Source organism: Rhinolophus sinicus, linkage group LG16 (assembly GCF_036562045.2).
Source record: "Rhinolophus sinicus isolate RSC01 linkage group LG16, ASM3656204v1, whole genome shotgun sequence".
Classification (NCBI taxonomy): domain Eukaryota; kingdom Metazoa; phylum Chordata; class Mammalia; order Chiroptera; family Rhinolophidae; genus Rhinolophus; species Rhinolophus sinicus.
In genome coordinates this window covers 35,424,301-35,443,828 of record NC_133765.1, presented here as the reverse complement: position 1 = coordinate 35,443,828, position 19,528 = coordinate 35,424,301, and the positions used below count along the sequence as shown (strand labels likewise).

General features: G+C 46.6%; 1 protein-coding gene across 1 annotated transcript in view; it reads right to left on the bottom strand.

The window, feature by feature from the left end:
- Positions 1-19,528, bottom strand: part of DNAH10 (dynein axonemal heavy chain 10) — a 113,664-nt gene that overhangs the window by 34,256 nt on the left and 59,880 nt on the right. Inside the window, exons 36-51 of the mRNA XM_019748752.2 lie at positions 18,748-18,894; positions 18,027-18,218; positions 16,403-16,521; positions 14,666-14,824; positions 11,995-12,130; positions 10,236-10,358; positions 8,880-9,014; positions 8,407-8,623; positions 7,448-7,567; positions 6,130-6,275; positions 4,802-4,954; positions 3,839-4,099; positions 2,359-2,531; positions 1,255-1,348; positions 811-978; positions 120-308 (exon numbers count right to left, since the gene is read on the bottom strand). Coding sequence (XP_019604311.2) covers positions 120-308; positions 811-978; positions 1,255-1,348; positions 2,359-2,531; positions 3,839-4,099; positions 4,802-4,954; positions 6,130-6,275; positions 7,448-7,567; positions 8,407-8,623; positions 8,880-9,014; positions 10,236-10,358; positions 11,995-12,130; positions 14,666-14,824; positions 16,403-16,521; positions 18,027-18,218; positions 18,748-18,894 — 2,532 coding nt within the window. The remainder of the gene's footprint in view (positions 1-119; positions 309-810; positions 979-1,254; positions 1,349-2,358; positions 2,532-3,838; positions 4,100-4,801; positions 4,955-6,129; positions 6,276-7,447; positions 7,568-8,406; positions 8,624-8,879; positions 9,015-10,235; positions 10,359-11,994; positions 12,131-14,665; positions 14,825-16,402; positions 16,522-18,026; positions 18,219-18,747; positions 18,895-19,528) is intronic.

The window sequence follows — 19,528 nt, the reverse complement described above, 5'->3', positions numbered from 1 at the left end:
CACCATGTTATACAATGTGAAAACATCACGCTCCTTACAGACAGCTCCGACGTTTGCATGAACTACCACCTGCAGGAACGGGCGTCTCCAATCTACTTCCGGGAGGGGCGGTGCCTCACCTCGCAGCCGGCGGTGAAGGCCGCCAGCCTGGCCAGAGACTGCTTCCCGGAGCCCCCGACGCCCACCAGCAGGGCGTGGCCGCTGTCCAAGCGAATGATGCGGTGCACGCGGGTCAGATGCTCCAGGGCGTCGTCGAAGAGCACCAGGTTCATCTTGGTGTTGCTCTCATTGTACTCCTCGAGGAGCTCCTGGATGGGAAAGGGTTTCAGAGGACCCTGGGTTTCCCGAGACAGACTCTCGCCTTTTGTCCAGGGGGGCTGAGGAACGGAGGAGAGGTTTTTCTCATGCCTGTGGTCACTGAAATCATGAAGTCATTTGGGTTGATGGGACACCACATTCCATGTCCACCATCAAGACTTCCTGCTGGTTTGTGATTGGTCGGCAGCGAGCCAACGCTCACCTCATGAAGAGACAGTCGGGTGAGTGTCCCCAAACCTGACTGTGCACTGGAACCTGGGACCCTCCATCGGCTCGAGGAAGGACTCTTAGGGGGTCTGCGTGTCTAGCAAATTCCTCAGGTCATTCCCATGCATCTCGGGCAGTGGGAACCACTGGAGCGTCCGGACACAAGCTCTCATTCGGAACCAGGAGACAGAAGCACAGGTGCTCTCCCCAGCTCCACCCCCTGGGCACCCGTGCAATGCTCGGCTCCCCTGAGAGGTGCCCCCGGAGAAGTGAGTCCCGCCACACCTGGAACAAAGCCTTGGCCGCCTCGTAATCCTGGATGTCTTCATAAATGCGTGTTTCCCCTTCATGCAGAGCCATCCGGAAGTCTCCAAACAGGATGGGATCCCTCATCACCGCCTCCACGTCATTGGTAAAATGTTCCATAACCAACTTTGATATGTGCTCTTGTACCTTACAACATAAGACCACTTAAGGACCCAAACTCAACAACATGTGTGTGCTAACACGTGTTAGGGAAAAAAGCATACACGAGGGTTATCTGAAGTTATTTGCGTTCGACTTCTTTTTCCAGTTGCTACAAGCTGCTACACAATCCACCCTCCTTTTTACCCACTGGCTTTATTGTTCGTGTCTATTTTTCTGCCGTGAACTATATAAAACACACATTGGGTTTTATGCTCCTTTTTCACCCGGAGAAGAATTCTGTGGTAGGTTGGAGGTACTGACCAGCCGCTTATCTGTCTCACTGATTAATCGGTCGTGGAAAACTCTCAGACATTCATTCCTCCAGACTCTCAGCATCTGGGTCACCGTCTGGAACCTACATGACGGAAAGGGCAAGATCAGCCACTGCATCATCTAGAGAAGAGCAGGCTAAATGCTGCTGTTTTCAGATGGATCCACAAGGAGCGGAAACACACACTTCTGTGGTCCTTTTGCCGCCATGGTCTCACATTAACGAAATGTAATGGATGCTAACAAATTCAGTGTCAAAACCGTAGTCCTACAACTTATACTACGGAAGAAACTTTATCTACACAGCAGAACTTTATCTATAAATGACATAAGTGGCAAAAAGTGAACACCTGACCCTGCTCCTACTTGCTGGAATATATGAATTTAAAATCAGCATCAGAGCCGCTGGCAGTTCCTTCTAAGGATCAGCTCCACCGGCCCCGTTCTGGAGCTTTCTCTGGTTTCCGGTAAAGAGCCCTCATTCTGCCCTAAAAACCTGGAGCTGCCTTCTGCTGAACTGCCATTCCAAACCCTTCAAGGGCACCGAGTACATTGGGGAGTCCTTAATCCATTTTTCATTCATAATGTGAACCCACAAATTGGCCTATGCTTGTCAATCTACATACATTAAAGCATACGTTAATGTACATACATAAATAAGTCTGGTTTAATGAGAACATTTCTATACTCAGAGTTAAATCCCTTCTGTCTTCTGTGCTTGTTTCTCCCAAAGACACACATATATAACCAATTCTAACTGGAAACAATTCAGTTGCATGTGCGAAAGGCTCCACACGGGCAAATTCCAACTTTAGGACTGAGAACGAGAGGTCAGCAACGTGGTCCCACCAGGGGGACGCACCTGTCCACATGTCCACACATCTGCCTCTCATGCTCCACCTGTCCTCAACTCAGGGCTTACAAGGCATCACGCCTTAAGCCAACTGTTTAACTCGTTCCTTCATTTAACAAAACCAAAAAAGATACTGGGTACTTAACTGATTTCACCGAATTCACTTGTAAGTCCTCTGCCTTAAAAGAATTAAGAAAAGCTGTCGCTATGGGACACATCTCAGTGAGACTAAACAAACTCACCGCTCTGGGTTAGTGAGGAGAAGCCCGTTAAACACCCGCGAGAGATCTCGAAGGTTAAAGATGTAATGGAACTTGGAGGGAGTGGGAGGCAGGTCCTGTACAATGTTCTTGTAAAGTGCCAACGTGCAGCATGTCAACTTGTCACTCACAGCCACGATGCTCTCGTGAAACACCTAAAAAATGAAAAGACCCCTCATATGTGTCCCAGTGGATGATCAGAGAAGCAAACTGTGGTCTGTCGACGCAACGGAACATTGTGCAGCCATAAAAAGGGGTGAGGCGCTGGCACAGGCCGCCATATGGATGAGCCCCAGAAACATGATGCTGAGTAAGAGAAGCCAGACATAGAAGACTACATATTGTAGGACTGCACTGAGGTGAAGTGTCCAGAACAGGAAAATCCACCGAGACAGAGTACAGACTGGTGATTGCCAGGGGCTAAAGAATGGGGTAGAGTGACTGCTCTTAGGGTCACTGAAAATAAGAAAATATTCTGGAACTAGACAGTGGTGATGGCCGTACAACACTGTGAAGGTACTTAATGCCACTGAATTGCATACTTTAAAATGGTTATAATAACTAATCTTAGGTTATGTGAAGTTTACCATAATTTTTTAAGAGGAGATGAAAAAAATTAAGAGAAACTCATCATCTGATCTGCTTTCACTTTTCTAGATTTTCACGTTGACTGACATGTCAACATGATGTGAAACCAAAGCCCCAAACCAGCCCTCAGTTTGAGTTTTATTGGTGCAGACCTGTTTTGGAAGCAAATGTATTAAGGTAGGGCATGAACATGCCAGGTGCCCACAGTTACTACTGGTCACACCTGGCCATGCCACACCTTTACCTTTCCTGCCTGGCCCCCGAAAACTGTGTGTGTACAAGCCCCACTTCAAAAGGGAAATACCAAGATCAGAAGGTCGTTATTTAAATGAATGGGTTCCATTTGCGGGGGCCAAATAAATCGTAATACCAGAATGACTAGTATCTAGTGAGTGTCTGCTAGGTGCTAGGCAATGTACCACACACTTCACATGTATTTCCCTCCTCTCATTCTCCCAAAACCCAGGGAGGCGGGTATCATCATTATCTCCATGTTCCAGATGAGAATGGAGCCTCGGGGAGCTTGCCCAAGGATGGGGACTGATTCCAGAACACAAGTCCCCTAGTGGATTCACTGCTGTTACTGGATGTAACTCGGGGCCACATCAGGCCTTCTGTGGGCCCACGACACGTTTGCCTCAAGGCCCCTTTCTTCATAAAAATATTATTTTCTATTTTATGACTGCATTGGTATAAAGATGAATAGAATTCAAACTGGATTACATTCATTTTTTTCCCTTCTGGTTTTGAAAGAAATTAAAACGTGCCCAGGCCCAAACTACTGTGGGCTGTAGGCCTCATGCCTAAGCTGGCCCTGCACATGTCTGGACCCGACGCAAGGGCCCAGTTAGACTGCTGGGGAAAATCAAGTTACCGAGGTATGGCCTTTCAATATGGAGAAATAAATTAAATGTAAAGACTCCTGGGAAGGAAACGGGACAGTGAAGACACTGAACAGTGACATAAATCTCGGATCCACTTCATTGCGGCCTCCTCCAGCTTTTCCCATTGCAGCAATAAAGCCAAGGTCGCGAATGCTTTTGCAGTTCAGCTCCTTCCCACGGTCGTATAAGTAGCCTTTTTCCAATAGCAGTTTCAGCAAGGCAATCGGCTGCTGTGTGCCATATTCATCCACCTCAATTGTTTTCAAAGACAAAAAAGAGAACGGGCGTAAGAATGGGCGTATCAGAAGGCAGAGCTCATGCTGAGCATCTTCTCTCCTTTGCTCTGGGTGTAGTTTCACAGGGCTCCTCGAAGTCTCCAATTATATATTAATTTGTAACTATTTTTTAAAAATCTGTCTCCTTCACTAGACTGTAAGCTCCGTGAGGGCAGGGACTACATATGTGTTGCTTATTCCCCTGCACAGCACCAGTCACATAGGAGGGGCTCAATAAATATGTTAATTGGGTGGACGGATGTATAAATGGACAGATAAGTGGATGGATGGATGGATGGATGGATGGATGGATGGATGGATGGATGGGTAGATCCTGGCTTTGCACTCACACTTCCCATATATAAGGGGCTGAGAACACTGTTATTATCTAAAGTACAGCTCACTTGGAAACCACTTCACTCAATCACATGCTTCATACAGTTCCGAGGCTGCCTGCAACCCGCTTCACTCTTTTCAGAAACTGAGGACCACAACCAGTAAGGCAGAGGTCCCTCTGTCTAAGAGCAGCAGCCCAGTAGCATCGTGTCCTAAGCTGGCTCCCAGCACCTGCGCCCTGCAGACATGACGCAGAACACTCAGGTAGGTGTTCTTGCACGCACTGGCTCCGCACACACAGCGACACGCGCAAGCGCACTCGCTGCCCCACGCCTCCCCTACCTTTGGCATATTCATGTCATCCATGAAGACCAGGAGGCGTTTCCCCATGGGGGGGCCGTAAGTGTCTTTGGTGCGTTTTTCCACATTTGCTTCTAAATTTCTTTGGATATCCAGGGACGTGGTGCGGGAGGAGAAATAGACTGTTAACACAATCTGAAACAGAGGTCATTCAGAAAGTTGGTCTTTTTTTCCCAGTATCGGAAGTAAATGTTTGACCATGAGTTATAGCATCTCTTTTACAAATTCACTGGCATCCAAACCAACTTTTTTATAAGCAGTATGTCTGTTCTTCATTCCTTTCACTGTACTAAAGCAAGAATCCCCTCTCCTGGCAGGTTGTATGAGGCCATAACGAGTTGCCACATGTGGCCATTGGGGACAATGTGGACTGGGGGGTCTTGGCTCTGCACAGTCCTAGCTCGGTCACCTCCAAGAAGTCATCTGACCTTTCAGAGCCTCATTTTTCTTATCCGTAGAATGATTTAATAACATCTGCTTGGACTACTTCATAGGGTGATTATATCCTAGGAGCTGAAATGCACAAGGGCATTTCAACACGACAAAGCAATAGTCAAACATAAATCCCTCTCATGCCGGCTGCGTCTTAATAAATAAACAGGTCAAAGAACATGAACAGGTTCCATCTTTGGAACTAACTGCTGAGAGAGAGGTGAGAGAGGCCCGTGGGCCCCTGTGTGGGGAGCTTGTCCTCCCTCAGGCACAGGCGCTCAGGGCCTCTCCCTGTGCTCTCAGAGCACCTGTGAGAGTTCATCAGTCAGTAGTTCCCACGCTTCATGCATCGGGACTGCCTGCAGCATGAGGGGCCCGTGCTGAGTTCCCACCTCAGTAGATCTGGGGTGGTTTAAACGACCTTTTCAGGTCGTTGCTGCTGGTCTGGAGAACCACGACCTTGGAGAACACCCTCCAAGTAAGGCGGCCCCGAGCGCAGGCCCCCACTGGCGGAACGCGCATGTTCTTGCCAGGAACATGTCAGATGCGCCTTGTGGGCCCCGCACTGCGGAGTCCCAGGGGATGGGCACTGTGGCGGCGACTTCTGAACGCAGCCTCCCTTTGCCTGACTCCACAAACGTGTAGGTTCCTCTGGCTGTAAAAGTTCCTTCTGTGCCCTCCACATGAAATCCTTAAATCTAAATCAACCTTGTTGGCATGTGCCAGTGTGTGAGTGAGCTTGACCTTCACAGGCGTCTGGCCAGTCCTCCCCACAGCCCTACCCAGGCCCATCGCAAAGCCCGCGGACACCCCCTGGCGGCTCCGAGCCAGGGTGATTTGTTACGCGGCACTCCATCGCAAATACAAACACTCCTTACGTCCGCCTCTTTGTTCAGATGTTTGAGGAAGTTCTGGGTAGTGGCGGTCTTCGAGGTGCCAGATTCACCAACCAAGATAACGGGCTGTTTCATCTTCACCATCTGCTCCAGCACCCAGGAGGTACGGGTTGTGTCCACTGTGTGAACTAAGAAACACATGAAGAACGGGCGCATCACAGAAACGCCAACGGGTGAGCGCTCAGCAACGCGGAGTTGCACAGAACCTCATAAATCCCGTAAAACATTGTCAGCAAAAACCCAAGAGGTGACCTCGAAATTGTATAGATGGGTGAAATCTTCTTAGAAGCTCACTCCCCCAACCATTGTCTTTAATAGCGTATGTACTGTAAGATCCACCATTCTAAAGGTGTGATTTCATGAGGCTGACACACTTTTCCGGCTGTGTGATCCCCACCACGGTCCAGGTTTAGAACACCCAAGCTCCGTTTAATATCCAGTTCTGACTCGGACCCAGGATATTAAAAACGGAGCTTCTCCACTGCTCACGCCACTCTCATATCTGTGGGGTCTGCTTTCCTGACCAACAACTTCGTCTGAGGAGACCTACAGCATCAGAGGTGGGTCTGCCTCACTCCTACACTGGCAGTTTTTAATTCTGATCCGTTCCTGAGGAAACGTGTATGCCTCACTCTGTAAGAACTCTCTAAGAGCCAAACTCGGATATTTGTTTTGTGAAAATATCCAGCCTCTATATTCCTGTAAAATATTCTCCCATGCAGGATCAAAATACAAGTCATGTAAGGCTGGAAAGGTGACCTGCAGTAAATAACGGTCTATCTCGCTTCAATCGTAGTCAAGGAAATGCAGAATCCATCTGGCACATGCTTGAAATGAATGCTACTTGTTCCCTGATCTAAATAGTCAGAGGAAAGCATTTAAAATATGCTCGATATATAAATGTCTGAGGCACATGATTTTTCGAGGCAGCACCTCTTACAAAACGCTGCCTAGTTTGTTCCTCTTTCATCCCCTCCCACCCCCAGCAAGCAACACAGGCTGAAGGAAGCCCGTGGAGATGTGAGGAGGGCAGAGCAGCCACACCTGTCAGGACCGGCCTCCCTGGGGAAAAGCTGAGAGTCACACGTGTCTGCAGATGCTCCAAGCCAGCAGCACATACAAGGAATCCAAAGAGCCACCCTCTTGGCAAGGCCAACGGCTTACTCTCCTCGCTTTCTCCCAACCAGCTGTCTGGCAGGGACTCAGAGAACCACAGAGACCACGGGATCTTTTTCGTTTTCTCACGGAACGAGAACCACACACTCTTAAACCAAGGAACAGGGGCTTGGCTCTCCCTTACCCAGGATGTCATTAAATTTCCTCTCGCGGACGTGAAGATACTCCGGGACTAATTTATTCCACGGTATCCATTTCTTCTGTGCAGGATCAAAATGAAAGTCATACAAGGTTGGAAGGTGACCTGCAGTAAATAATGGTCTATTTTGCTTCAATCGTAGACATGAAAATACAGAATCAGCTCTGGCACATGCTTGAAATGAAGTAACGCTACTTGTTCCCTGGACAGCAACTTAACTGAGTCCTTTGAACTAACACTCCTCACTCATTAGACAGACACTGACTGGGTACTTTCCCCCAAATACTCCTATTCACTGGCAGATACGCACTGGCTATTCTGAATGGACACTACCCGTCTCTGTCCACTGCACAGAGACAGACTGAGTCCCTTCCCTGGACATACAATGGTGGGCAGACAGCGCTGGTCTCTATGCTTCCAGTTGTTGGTGGGCTAGATGGGCGTAGATAGAGACAAGCCAAGCGGCAGTTTCAATGTAGAGTACAGGGGGTACAGGCGCGCTGTGGAGGCGTCTTACCACATTGGGGCAGGAAGCGCTGAGAAGCACCGGATGCCACAGGGAGCGTGGGGAAGCGCAGCCCTCCCCTCACTGACACCAATCACAGGGGTGCTATGCAAACCCAGATTTAAGAGAAGTTCCCTCACACATCTCTGCCCCAGACAGAGTGCCACCCACAGGTGCCTAAGAAGGGGGCACAAGTTTAGACTCATCAAGAAAGGCCATCCAAAGGGGTTGGGCATCTGCTAGAGCAGTTCATGCATTTGAACTTCTCCTAAGGGTACCACCAGGTGCTCTGACCGTTGCACATTTCTCTACAGAAGTAAATAAGCTAGAAAACCCATACAGCGATATGGAAAACCCATAAGGAGAAGCAAGGCCACGTCCTCCAAAACCCTAACCTAAAGTATTCTGAGCAGGCAAACAGGTTACACTCAGGTCCTACCTGGCAATTCCCCGGGCTTGGCCCAAACCCCTTCCGTATCAGCAGAAGGCAAAGAAGCAAGGCGTTTAATGCATTCATCAAATTTAATCCTCCCATCGTCCAGCAGGGCAGCGCCCAGAGAGCAGTACAGAGCCTCTAAGAAGTAGCACTCCAGAAGATCAGGGTCCTCTATTTCTCCTTCTAGTAACACATCCAACATCTTGGTTAACTGCGTGACCTGGTTCACAGCAAAATGCCTGGGTCAGCCCAGGTACTCCCCATACCCGTCCCGGATCAGTTCTGGTCGCAAATCCCCGGACCCCACGCCCCAGAGTGATGGGAACACATGACCCACCATATTGGTTCAGACCGGGGCACAAAAGGAAGCCTTGTGTCTTCCTCGGCAGTAACCTGCAATGTTGCAGGTTATCCTTTAAACGACGGGTTAGCCTTTAGGGAAGCTGTTCTCCTTGCTGACAGGGATTGTCTCTTACCATATTGAGGTCTGTCTGAGGAACTATTGTCTTCAGCTTTTCTCCTTGTCTTCCGTCCACTATTCCTTCCATTATCATGTCAATGAGATAGGGCACGTACTTCTCAAAGAGAGTCTGCAAGTCGCCTTGCTCTGCCTGTAGGAGAGCAGAAATCCAAGGGTTCCTTCATTTACATGGAAGTCAGTGTAAAGCTTTTGTCAAAAGAGGGGGTGAGAAACATCTGATGAATGGTAAATGTGGCAGGTGAGTAAAATCTGACAGTAGTGCTTTGTGTTTGTAGAAAAGTCTGTGTTTTGTAACACTTTCATTTCATCGTGAAGCATTTCGTGTCACTGCCATCGAGTCCACCCCACCACCTGGGAGGGAGGGGGGATAACAGGTCCCATTTGACAGAAAGGGGGCTGATTATCTTGGAGTTTAAGTGCACGGCCAGGCATCAGCTAAGAGTGCGAAGGAGGGGAAGGCCCCTCTCCCTTCAAGGACTGATGACCACCAGGGAGTGCACGGGTCCTCAGACAGCTCTCTCCCCGCATGACAGTGCCTCAAATGGTCCTCACATGTTCCCTGGGTCCTCTCTGGGATAATTAATTATGTCCTGACTTCCAATTCACCACCAGCCTAGTGGTCCTTCTAGAGATATACCCTGTGTCCCTTTAAGAATGTAGTCGCGGTGTCCTCATTATGGTCAAGCCACAACCTCCACATAACTGTCATATCTATCTCTGTACCTTTCAATGAGTCTATTGCTAAGACAAGACAAATCTCTGAGCAGCCACATGACATATCACATGGTTTGAGGCCAACTGAAATCATTGGATCCCAATACATAGCAAACTGGGTCCTTCACACACTTTCATCCAACTGAGCAACCGAGGACGAGGTGGGCACCTCCAAGAGACAAGTCTCTCAATAGTTGAGGTCGGCTGGGCCAGCACTGCCCACTACAACCTGTAAGCCAATCTGGCCAGCGACCTGTGTTCATAAATAAAGTTTTATTGGTACATAGCTACGCCCCTTCATGTACTGTGGCTGCTTTCATGTCACGACGGCAGAGTTGAGTAGTTACAAAAGAAACCATATGGCCTACCAAGTCTAAAATATTGACTCTCTACCCTTGTACAAAAAAAATTTGTCACCCCCTGGTCTAGACTATCAAAATCATTACCTATCCCACTGGCTGTGAATTATCTGGAAATCTAATAAGTGCGTCTTCCATGTTTCCATCCAATTTATTGATAACATTAAATGCTCGAGGTCCAGGACACAGCTTCCAACTAGAAACATCCCTCTGGTTATGTTTTTCCAACTAACCACTGATGCTAGTAACCTTAAGTTCATTTTAGAAATCACTTTCACCTTGTTTTGTATTTGATTAACCCATTTTTTCCAGTATGGTTGGTATTTCAAGTTTTTAGGATCCACATACACCATTCCACATCGAGACACAGTTGCAGGGGAGGCATACTGTAAATCTCCAACCTGGAGAAATAAAGAAACCAGTCACGTCTAGAGTTATAAACAACTGGACTACATGTTCAAAATCCTTTGTTTGTACAAAGTTTTTACAACTGCACAAAACCCAGGTCATACCCAGGTTAACACAGCTTTCAGGAGACTTCTAATTGAACACGTAGGTTTATCATGGGAAATCATACATCTCTGATGTGGCTCTTTTTTAAGTTTTCTATTACTGTGAAATTAATATGCTGTAGCATATCTGACAAAAACAGAAAAGTATAAAGAGGAAAACAAGCTATCCAAATGCCACCACCAAGAAACAAACATTGTTTTGGAGTGTCATCCTTTCAATTTTGTTTTGTTTTTTTAACATAGTTGAAATTGGGTAATATAAAACTTAATAAATAAGTGTCTAAACCAGAAGCATGAACGTGCGTATCTCTCTTTTCCAGAAAACGCCGCCGTTCAGCCAGTGAGATGATGATATGCACACGCCTGCACTGACAGCCTTGTAGGCCACGTGAGACCAGCAGAGACATCAAGTGAAAGTGAAAGCAAGCCCCAGGCCCAAAGCTGTGAAGCAGGTTCAGAAGATATGACAGAAAATTTGAAAAAACAAATAAAGATAAGATAAAGGCAAATAGTGTGAGAGAAAAGGCAAGGCAATTACAAACTCCAGGCCAAAAAATAAGTGGCTCTAAAATTAACATACACAGAGTATACTAATTGGCTGTAGAGTAAGTATTTCCATATTTATAATAAACTGTTTACAGGTGTAACTGCCTTTACAGGTGTAACAGTTACAGGTGTAACTGTAAACACTGTTTACAGGTATAACTGCCTTATCAATATAGTATTGTGAGGCGGGGAAGTGGGCTGGTGTCATAAGACATGAGCCCTCACATACTATGCTAAGTGAAATATGTCAGACTGAGAAAGACAAATACCGTAGGCTCTCACTTAAATGTGGAATCTGAGGAACAAAATAAACGAACAAATAAAACAGAAACAGAGTCATAGATACAGAGAACACACTGATGGTTGCCAGAGGGGAGAGGGGTTAGGGAGTTGGGTGAAAAAGGTGAAGGGATTACGAAACACAAATTGGCAGTTACAAAACAGTCACAAGTATGTGAAGTACAGCAGAGAGAATATAGCCCGTAAGGCTGCAACAACTACGTGTGGTGCCAGGTGGGAACTAGACTAATCGGGGGGATCACTGCATAAGTTATATAAATGTCTAACCACTGTGCTGCACACCTGAAACTAATGTAAAATGACGTTGAATGTCCACTGTACCTGAAAAAAGTTAATAATTTTTAAAAAAAGACATGAGCCCTCACTTACACAGCAGTCAGTCATTAGGTACTGTGTAAACTCGCTGAGGGAAGAAAGAGCAATACTTAGTGCGTTACCTGGAGCTACGAGGCTGACCATCAGAAGAAACAGCTCAAGAGTGGCAAGTGGCTGCCTCTGGGGTACGGTAAAGAGGGATGCGGGGAGCAGCTAGGGGACAAGGAGGTGGCCTCCCCGTAAACTCTCCTGCACTGTTTGGGTTGTCTGTAGTCCCCTGTAGTGACTCCTACTTTAATAAACGTTGAAAATTGTTAACTGAAAGAAAGACTCGCTTTCGAAGTTCCTTTCCATCCCCACTTGCCTCAAAGAGCAGAGCACAGTGAGTCTGAAGCCGAATGCGCTCGCCGTTGGCCAACGTCAGCAGCTTGTTGTCGTCCATCACGGAATTCATGTTTTCCACCCACAGGGCATCCACATCACCATCAAACAAAATGTACCTGCAGCAACCGAAGAAAGAGAGCCTGGGGTTCCCAGGAAGCGTCCAGCTGGGGTACTCGGTCTAACCTCCCCCAGGCTTGCCGAACGTCTTTTCCCAGGGTTTCCTGGCCAGGCACTGAGATAGAGCATGCAACTTGCTCCGGAGGTTTGACGCATAGAACAAAAAGTACATGAAAACTGTGAGTTAGTCACCAACATTTGAGAATCAGGAAACTTCCCCCAAAACCTGGATTGCTTGCTTGCTTCTCTGGCCAACTGGAAGGTCTGTCTGCATTCGGGCATGGGCACAAGCTGCTGATGCAGACAGCAGCGGCCCCTGGGGACAGGAAGTGTCACAGTCCACACCATTCTTTTCTTTAATCTGAGACTGAGCATCACTTGCTACTTATCACTGGTTTTGACGCCTAGTTTCCTTAAGGTAAAGTTAAGAGAAAAGGGACGTACTTCATATACCCATGTGGACTGGGTTGAATGGCGGCCCCCCAGAAGATATGTCCATCCAAAACCCGTGAATATGATCTTATTTGGAAAAAGGGTCTTTGCAGATGTAATTAAGAACCTTGAGACGAGATCATCCTGGATGATCCAGGGGGAGCCTCATTCATGACAAGTATCCTGACAGAGGGGACAGCCATGTAAAGATGGAGGTCGAGACTGGAGTGATGCAGCCATAAGCCAAGGAAGCCCTGGCACTGACGGGACTGGAAGCAGCAGGAAGGATCCTCCCCTGCAACCTGCAGAGGGAGCGGCCCCATCTTTACTTTAGACTTCCGGCCTCCACCGCTGTGAGAGAATAAACCTCTGTTGTTCTAAGCCACCCAGTTTGTGGTAATTCGTTGCAGCCGTCCTAAGGAAGCTAACCCACCATGCAACGTGGCCTACTTCCGTCACTGATGCCACCTGCTGGGACCCTGGGAGCGACTGGGTTTACAAGCCCTGGTTCACACAGCGTCTGTCCTGGCAGGTCTACTTTGGCTCCAAGGCCTCAGGTGTTCAAACTACATGATGCTTCAGTTCTGAGGCTGTAATGGGTTACCTGGCAGCAAAGCCCATCTCCTCCATTGTGTTGAAATGGTGACTAGGTATTGCTGCCATTTCATTCACTGACATGAGTAGTTGGATTTTTTGCAGCATTAATCTTTTGGTTTATTTTCTTTCAGTGTTTTTTAAACTTCTTCATTTTAAATAATTTCAAACGTGCAGTGTTACAGGAATAGAACAGTACAAGGAACTCCCATATGCCTTGCAACCAGATGCCCCAATTGTTAATTTTTCTGCCACATCTGTGCTCGCTCATTCTCTGTCTCTGAATGATACGAGTATTTCCTAAGAACAAGCACCTTCTCTTACATAACCACGGTGCAATTATTAAATTCAGGAAATCTGGCATGCAGAAAGAATACTGTTGTCTAATACCCAGTCCACATTCAAACTTCGCCAACTGTCCCAATAGGAAGTCTCCATTTCACAGTGATCTTAGGAAGACGAGATTCAGGCTGCCATCAATCAATGCTAAAATCACTGGGTGAAGGTGTGATGAGGAATGGGTTGTTTACAGTCTCCGGCTAGAGCCCCACAGGTTGCATAGCAACTGCAGAGAGAGAAATGTCAGAAATCACCTTAACCTGAGGATCAAAGTTAAAATCACTAATAACACAGTAAACCAACATCATGTGCTTCCAGTGAGATGCTGAGGACACCATGTCACTTCCGTGAAATCCCTACAAAGATGTGTAGCCTGCCTCCAACTATGAGGAAGCAGACGACAAACCCAAACTGAGGGCATTCTGTACAGCAGCTGGCCTGGAATCTTCTAGAACGTGAAGGCCACAAAAATTAAAGAAAGCCTGTGGAACTACTCGATATTAGAGGACACCAAAGGGACAGACAACTGAGCACAATGTAAATCCTGGGTTGGCCCAGAATTGGGGGAGAATTGCTAAAAAGAGCTTGCTCTACAAGTCATTAGCTGACTTCAGTGTTTTGTTATCTAAGGTTATTCTACTGATGGGGTTGAACTAGAATAGAAAGTCAAGGTCATCCCTGAGTGTCACAGGAATAACTAACCCTGGGAAAAGGTTTCTGCCAACAAAGCATTTCTGCTCTTGGCATCATGTGACCCTTGTGGCCACAGCGCATGGTGACACCAGTAGGGCAGGCATCGTCAACCTTGTCTACAGGTGAGAAAGCTCAGAAGGGGGTTCCAGCACTTTCCATGACGCTCTGCTGCCTTTCCTTGACTTACCTTGCCGTACAGGCAGCCTGTTTGAGGGGTGGGGCTCAGGCAGCCCAAGTTCCAATCTGTGGCCTTGGGACGAGTTCCTTACGTTCCCTAGGCCTCAGCGTCCTTGGGGTAAGCTGGGGACAATCGCAGTTGAGGAGGGTGATTGTGACAACACATGAAGAGCTCTGAGATGGTACCTGGCACCTCTGACTCTAAGGCTGCCGGCATCCAAGCATGAAACTACAACACGAGACATCACCTGCCAACTCACATGAACTAAGGCAGACTCCCCGCGCACCACGGTACTCACTTGCGCTCCTTCTTATCCGTGGGCTTGTTGATCTCCCTGAAGATGTTAGATAGCACCCCATCTGTCCAGTCTCGGGTGGCGGGGTCCAGGACACCGTACAGCTCTATAACACTCACGGCTTTGGGGTTCAGGATATACAGCTTTGTCATCAGCCCAAGCCTAAATCAAAGGAGAGGCTTCAGCCGGGCTTCAGGAAACAATCTAGGCCGCCCATGTGGGGGATTAGATGTTTGGGATCCAATTCAAAATTTAAAATACAATCCACACAAACCACCTATTGGGCTTCACACTCACTGTCAAGGGCTTACATTAAACGCAAGGGAACCACCTTTCACCAACGCCGTGGCCCCAGCACAAATGAGTTCTGAACCGCAAGCATGGCTTGGCCTTTTGAGGGATGCGAGAAGCAAACTTTCATGTACATTTCACACTTCCGTGTATTACATACTCATGCATATGCCATGTTTATATGAATGTTTCGTAGCTAGTATATAGGAGATAAGTCAGTCATCCTGATAAGGTAACAAGCCTCTGAACTCCCAATATTTAATCCCTCCTATTTACAGGATGACAGTAACTCTGTGTTGCTGACTTTCTAAATCACATCGAGTGTTTCCCACTAAAATGCCTATAAATTCCCAAATCGCTATGGGATTAATTCATCTACAGAAAACTAAAGTTCACACAAACCACAGTTCATAATTAACAAAATAAATAAATATAGGGGTGGCCGGTTAGCGCAGTTGGTTAGAGCACGGTGCTCTTAACAATGTTGTTGCCGGTTCGATCCCCACATGAGCCACTGTGAGCTGCGCCCTCCACAACTAGATTGAAAGAACTACTTGGAGCTGATGGGTCCTGGAAAAACACACTTAAAATAAATAAAAGTTTACAAAATAAATAAATAAAAATAACAGTGGCATACATATATACACACGTGACATTCCTATAAATTATCTATGAATGAATTATTAAGGAAAAATACAGGATGGCTATGGCATAACCCACTTAAAATCAGGAAGCCACTGTCCACTGGTTTTCTCATAAGAAACATAAGAAATAAAAAGTGACTGTCACTCATTAGATTTTTACAGACCATCTAGAGATGCTAAAGCTGCAAAGACTATAAGGCTTGCTTTGATTTTTGCTGGAATCGTAGCATGCATTGAAGTCTTTCTAGAATCTAGTTATTGCTTAGGAGAAAAGTGACAAGTCAGAAAACCCGTTACCAGTATAAAGATGATCAATTCACTACAGATACTTTATATGAGATTCTGTATTAGGAGTATGAGGTCACTTTTCCCTTCTAGCAGCATTGCTCCTGCAGGGCTGGTGACGAGAAGGCATTTAGGGAGGGGACACCCTCTCTTTCTGGCCACTCTGACGTCATACCCGTGTTGTACAATGGGTGCTGTCCTGACTTACTTTAAAGGAGCAGCCTGAACACCAAGAAAATATGACTTAACAAGTTAATTTCTGAGGTATCTTTATAAGGCCGTTTGTGAAACACTCATTTCACAAATGAACCTACTCATAATCTGATGCACAAGAGGGTCCCTGTTTTGCCTTCTAAAATATGTTAACTAAAACAGCAGCGAAACGAGTACAGATGCTCTGAGCTTACAGGGGTGTTTCGGACAGGTTCACCTTCCCAAAGAGGACGAGGTGATGCTGCCCCCAGCCTGACTGTCGTCCCCGCCCCCCGGCTACCAGGCCCTCCCGGCAGGTCATACTCACTTGGTCTGAGCCTGACACAGAGCGTTAATGACCACGGACTTGCCCCCGCCCGTGGGCCCCACCACCATTGTCGTGTGGCGCGTTAACATGGTCTCGAACATCTGAATCACCTTGTCCACCTGTGGGACAAAATCCACGGCTGGGTGAAAACATGTTGTTGTTTTTTAAAAAAAACAGCTTCATAGAGCCATAAATCACGTACTATACAATTTATCCATTGCAAGTCTACAATGAAATGGTTTTTAGTGGGTCCAAAGGTTGTGAAACCATGACCACATCCAATTTTAGAACCTTTTCATCACTCTTCCCCCTCAAAACACCCTGTGTTCACAGTCCGCTCTCCCAAGCCCCCCTCCCCCAGCCCCTGGCACACGCGAATCTACTGTCCATGTCTAAGATTTGCCCATTCTCGACATACGCATGGAATGATGTGAATGGGGTCACACAACATGTGACCTTTGTGACTGGCTTCTCTCCCTGAGCATCATGTGTTCACGGTTCCTCCACGTGGCAGCAGGCGTCAGCGCTCCCTTCCTCTTCGTGGCTGAGAGATATTCCACTGTGTGGATAGACCACATTTTGTGCCACTGATGGACATTTTCCCACTTTTTGGCTCTTGTGAATAACGATGCTATAAACATTCGTGTACAAGTTTTTGCGTGGACATATGTTCTCATTTCTCTTGCGTAGATAGATACCTAGGAGTGGAACTGCTAGATCTTATGGTAACTCTGTGTTTAACTTTTTAAGGAACCAGATTGCTTCCGGAGTAGCTGCACCGTTTTACAGTCTCACCAGAAAACACATCTTTTGAAACCACCACCTCCAGAGGACAACGCCAGGGCTAGGGACAGTGCAGAGAGCAATCTCAGCTGTGGCCAGGGCCCACTGCCCAGGCCTGAGGCCTCCTGGTAGCCTGATGCCCGAGGTGACCCACCCAGAGGCTAACTTTTTGGCCTTAATGACAACATATACAACTTACAGGCTCCGATGATCAAAATCCTACAGCAATATCTAAATTTACTTTTTTTGTAAGTGTGACTGTGGGGTACAAAAAGGTGGGGTGGAGAGAGAACATTAGGTAGCTGGGTCCCAAAACAAAATACTTAAGTTATCTGATCACATTATGCCAAAAAAAGAAAATAATGGGAAGGTTGTCTATCCATACGATGGAATATTATTCAGCCCTGGAAAGGAAGGAAATTCTGACACAGGCTACAACATGGATGGACCCTGAGGACATTACCCTGAATAAGATAAGCCAGACACAGAAGGACAGATACTATATGATTCCACTTCTACAAGGTACTCAGAAGAGTCAAATTCACAGACAGAAAGCAGAATGGTGGCTCCCGGGGCTGGGGGACGGGGAGATTGGGGAGTAGTCTAACGGGGACAGTTTCATCTTGGGGCGGTGAAAAAGTTCCGGACATGGACGGTGGTGATGACTGCACAACCATGTGAATGTACCTACTGCCACCAAACAGCACACTTAAAAATGGTTACAATGGTAAATTTTATGCTATGAGTATTTTACCACAATTTGTTTAAAAAAGAACTGAAAAGAAAACAATGGACAGCATGCAGAAGGAATCCACGCATGGCGTTTCCAGCATGGTTTTACCTGGACAGGCAGGATGACAAAGCCATTCTCCTCGAGCACCTGTTCCACTGCATCGTTGAAATCCGGGTAGCGAACGCGCGGGCAATCGAGCCCGGGAAATAGGTCAGAGATCAAACCAAGGAAAAGAGGGACGTCTTCAAACACGAACTTGGGGAGATTCATGTCTCGAAGGGCCCTCATAAGCACCACATCCTGGACGGGATGAAACACAAATGTCTTCAAAGGTATTTCTGAAAGACCTGGGGGCTAGTCTACAAATCCTCTTAGGAAATGGAAAACGAAACTTTATATAAAACATAAAACACACAGTGTCCACAGAAGTACGTGAGCGGTATTGACTGAACTCTGCTTTGGAGTCAGACCCGTGCAAAAAGACACACAATCGCTCTTCTCGCTTTTATTGCAAAGGGGAAAAAAATTTTTTTAAAAAACTCAGGTTTATGCTTTCACGAGAATTGTGTTAATCCACACACCTCCACCCCACCGTCCTGCAATGATAAATTATTAGCATTGAAGCATCACAAACTATGGTACTGGGAAGACATTGAACTTGACCTTACGGTAATAAGTCAAATTAGCAGAAAACAAGGTAATGGGTCACGGGCCAAATTAAGGCCACCCAACCAAATGAAATGACAGCCTTGATGAACAGTTTCTATTGAGTGCTCTACTGTACGCCACCATCTCCTTCCCAGCTGTCCTAACCGTGCTTGGTCCCCACCTCTTTAAGTTCTGAAGAACCTCTCTTCAGCTCACCAGCCATCACCAGCACTGATTTCAGGGCTCTGAGTCCAAAATCATAATGATGCTGTTTGGAGAGCTGCTCCCGGGCAAGCTTATACAGAACAGTCATCTTTTTGGCCAGAGTCTGTGGGGAGAAAAGATGATTAAAAAAAAAAAAAAGAAATGACCAAAGGAGTGCAGAGGAAGCTGTTCTACAAACAAACCAATCTTACCACCATGGGTCCCTCACTTTAACCATGACAAAGAGGAACTAATTTAAAAGAACGCCAGTCGTACCAAAATGTGATGAGTGCCCTTGAAAGCTGAGGAAAATCTTAACCGACTTAAAGACTAGAATCCATCCAACTTTTTAAATCATGGTGACCATACTCCAAAAATATGCTTCCTGTTTATTTTGACCTAAACATATTATGAAAGCTTCTTCTCCTGTAATCGTTTCTGAGGACAACTCAGCCACCTAGCCCACATCAAGGATTCAAAGCCCGCTGGTCCCGAAGGATGGCATGTGGGATTTGCTCAGAAACACTAAGAACCAGAGATCTCAGCACTCTAGCTCAAAATCCAGACAACATAATAAGCAGTAAGAGCCTTTAAAAAAAAATGCAGAAAAGCAACCTAACAACCCTTTCCGTTAAAAGCATTTGCTATTTTTTTACCTTTTCCAGACCCTTCTAGAAACAAATGTGCATACTTTTATACATTTTAAATATTGATAAAGGATATATACGAGGTATGACACGTTCAAGAACTCATCCTAG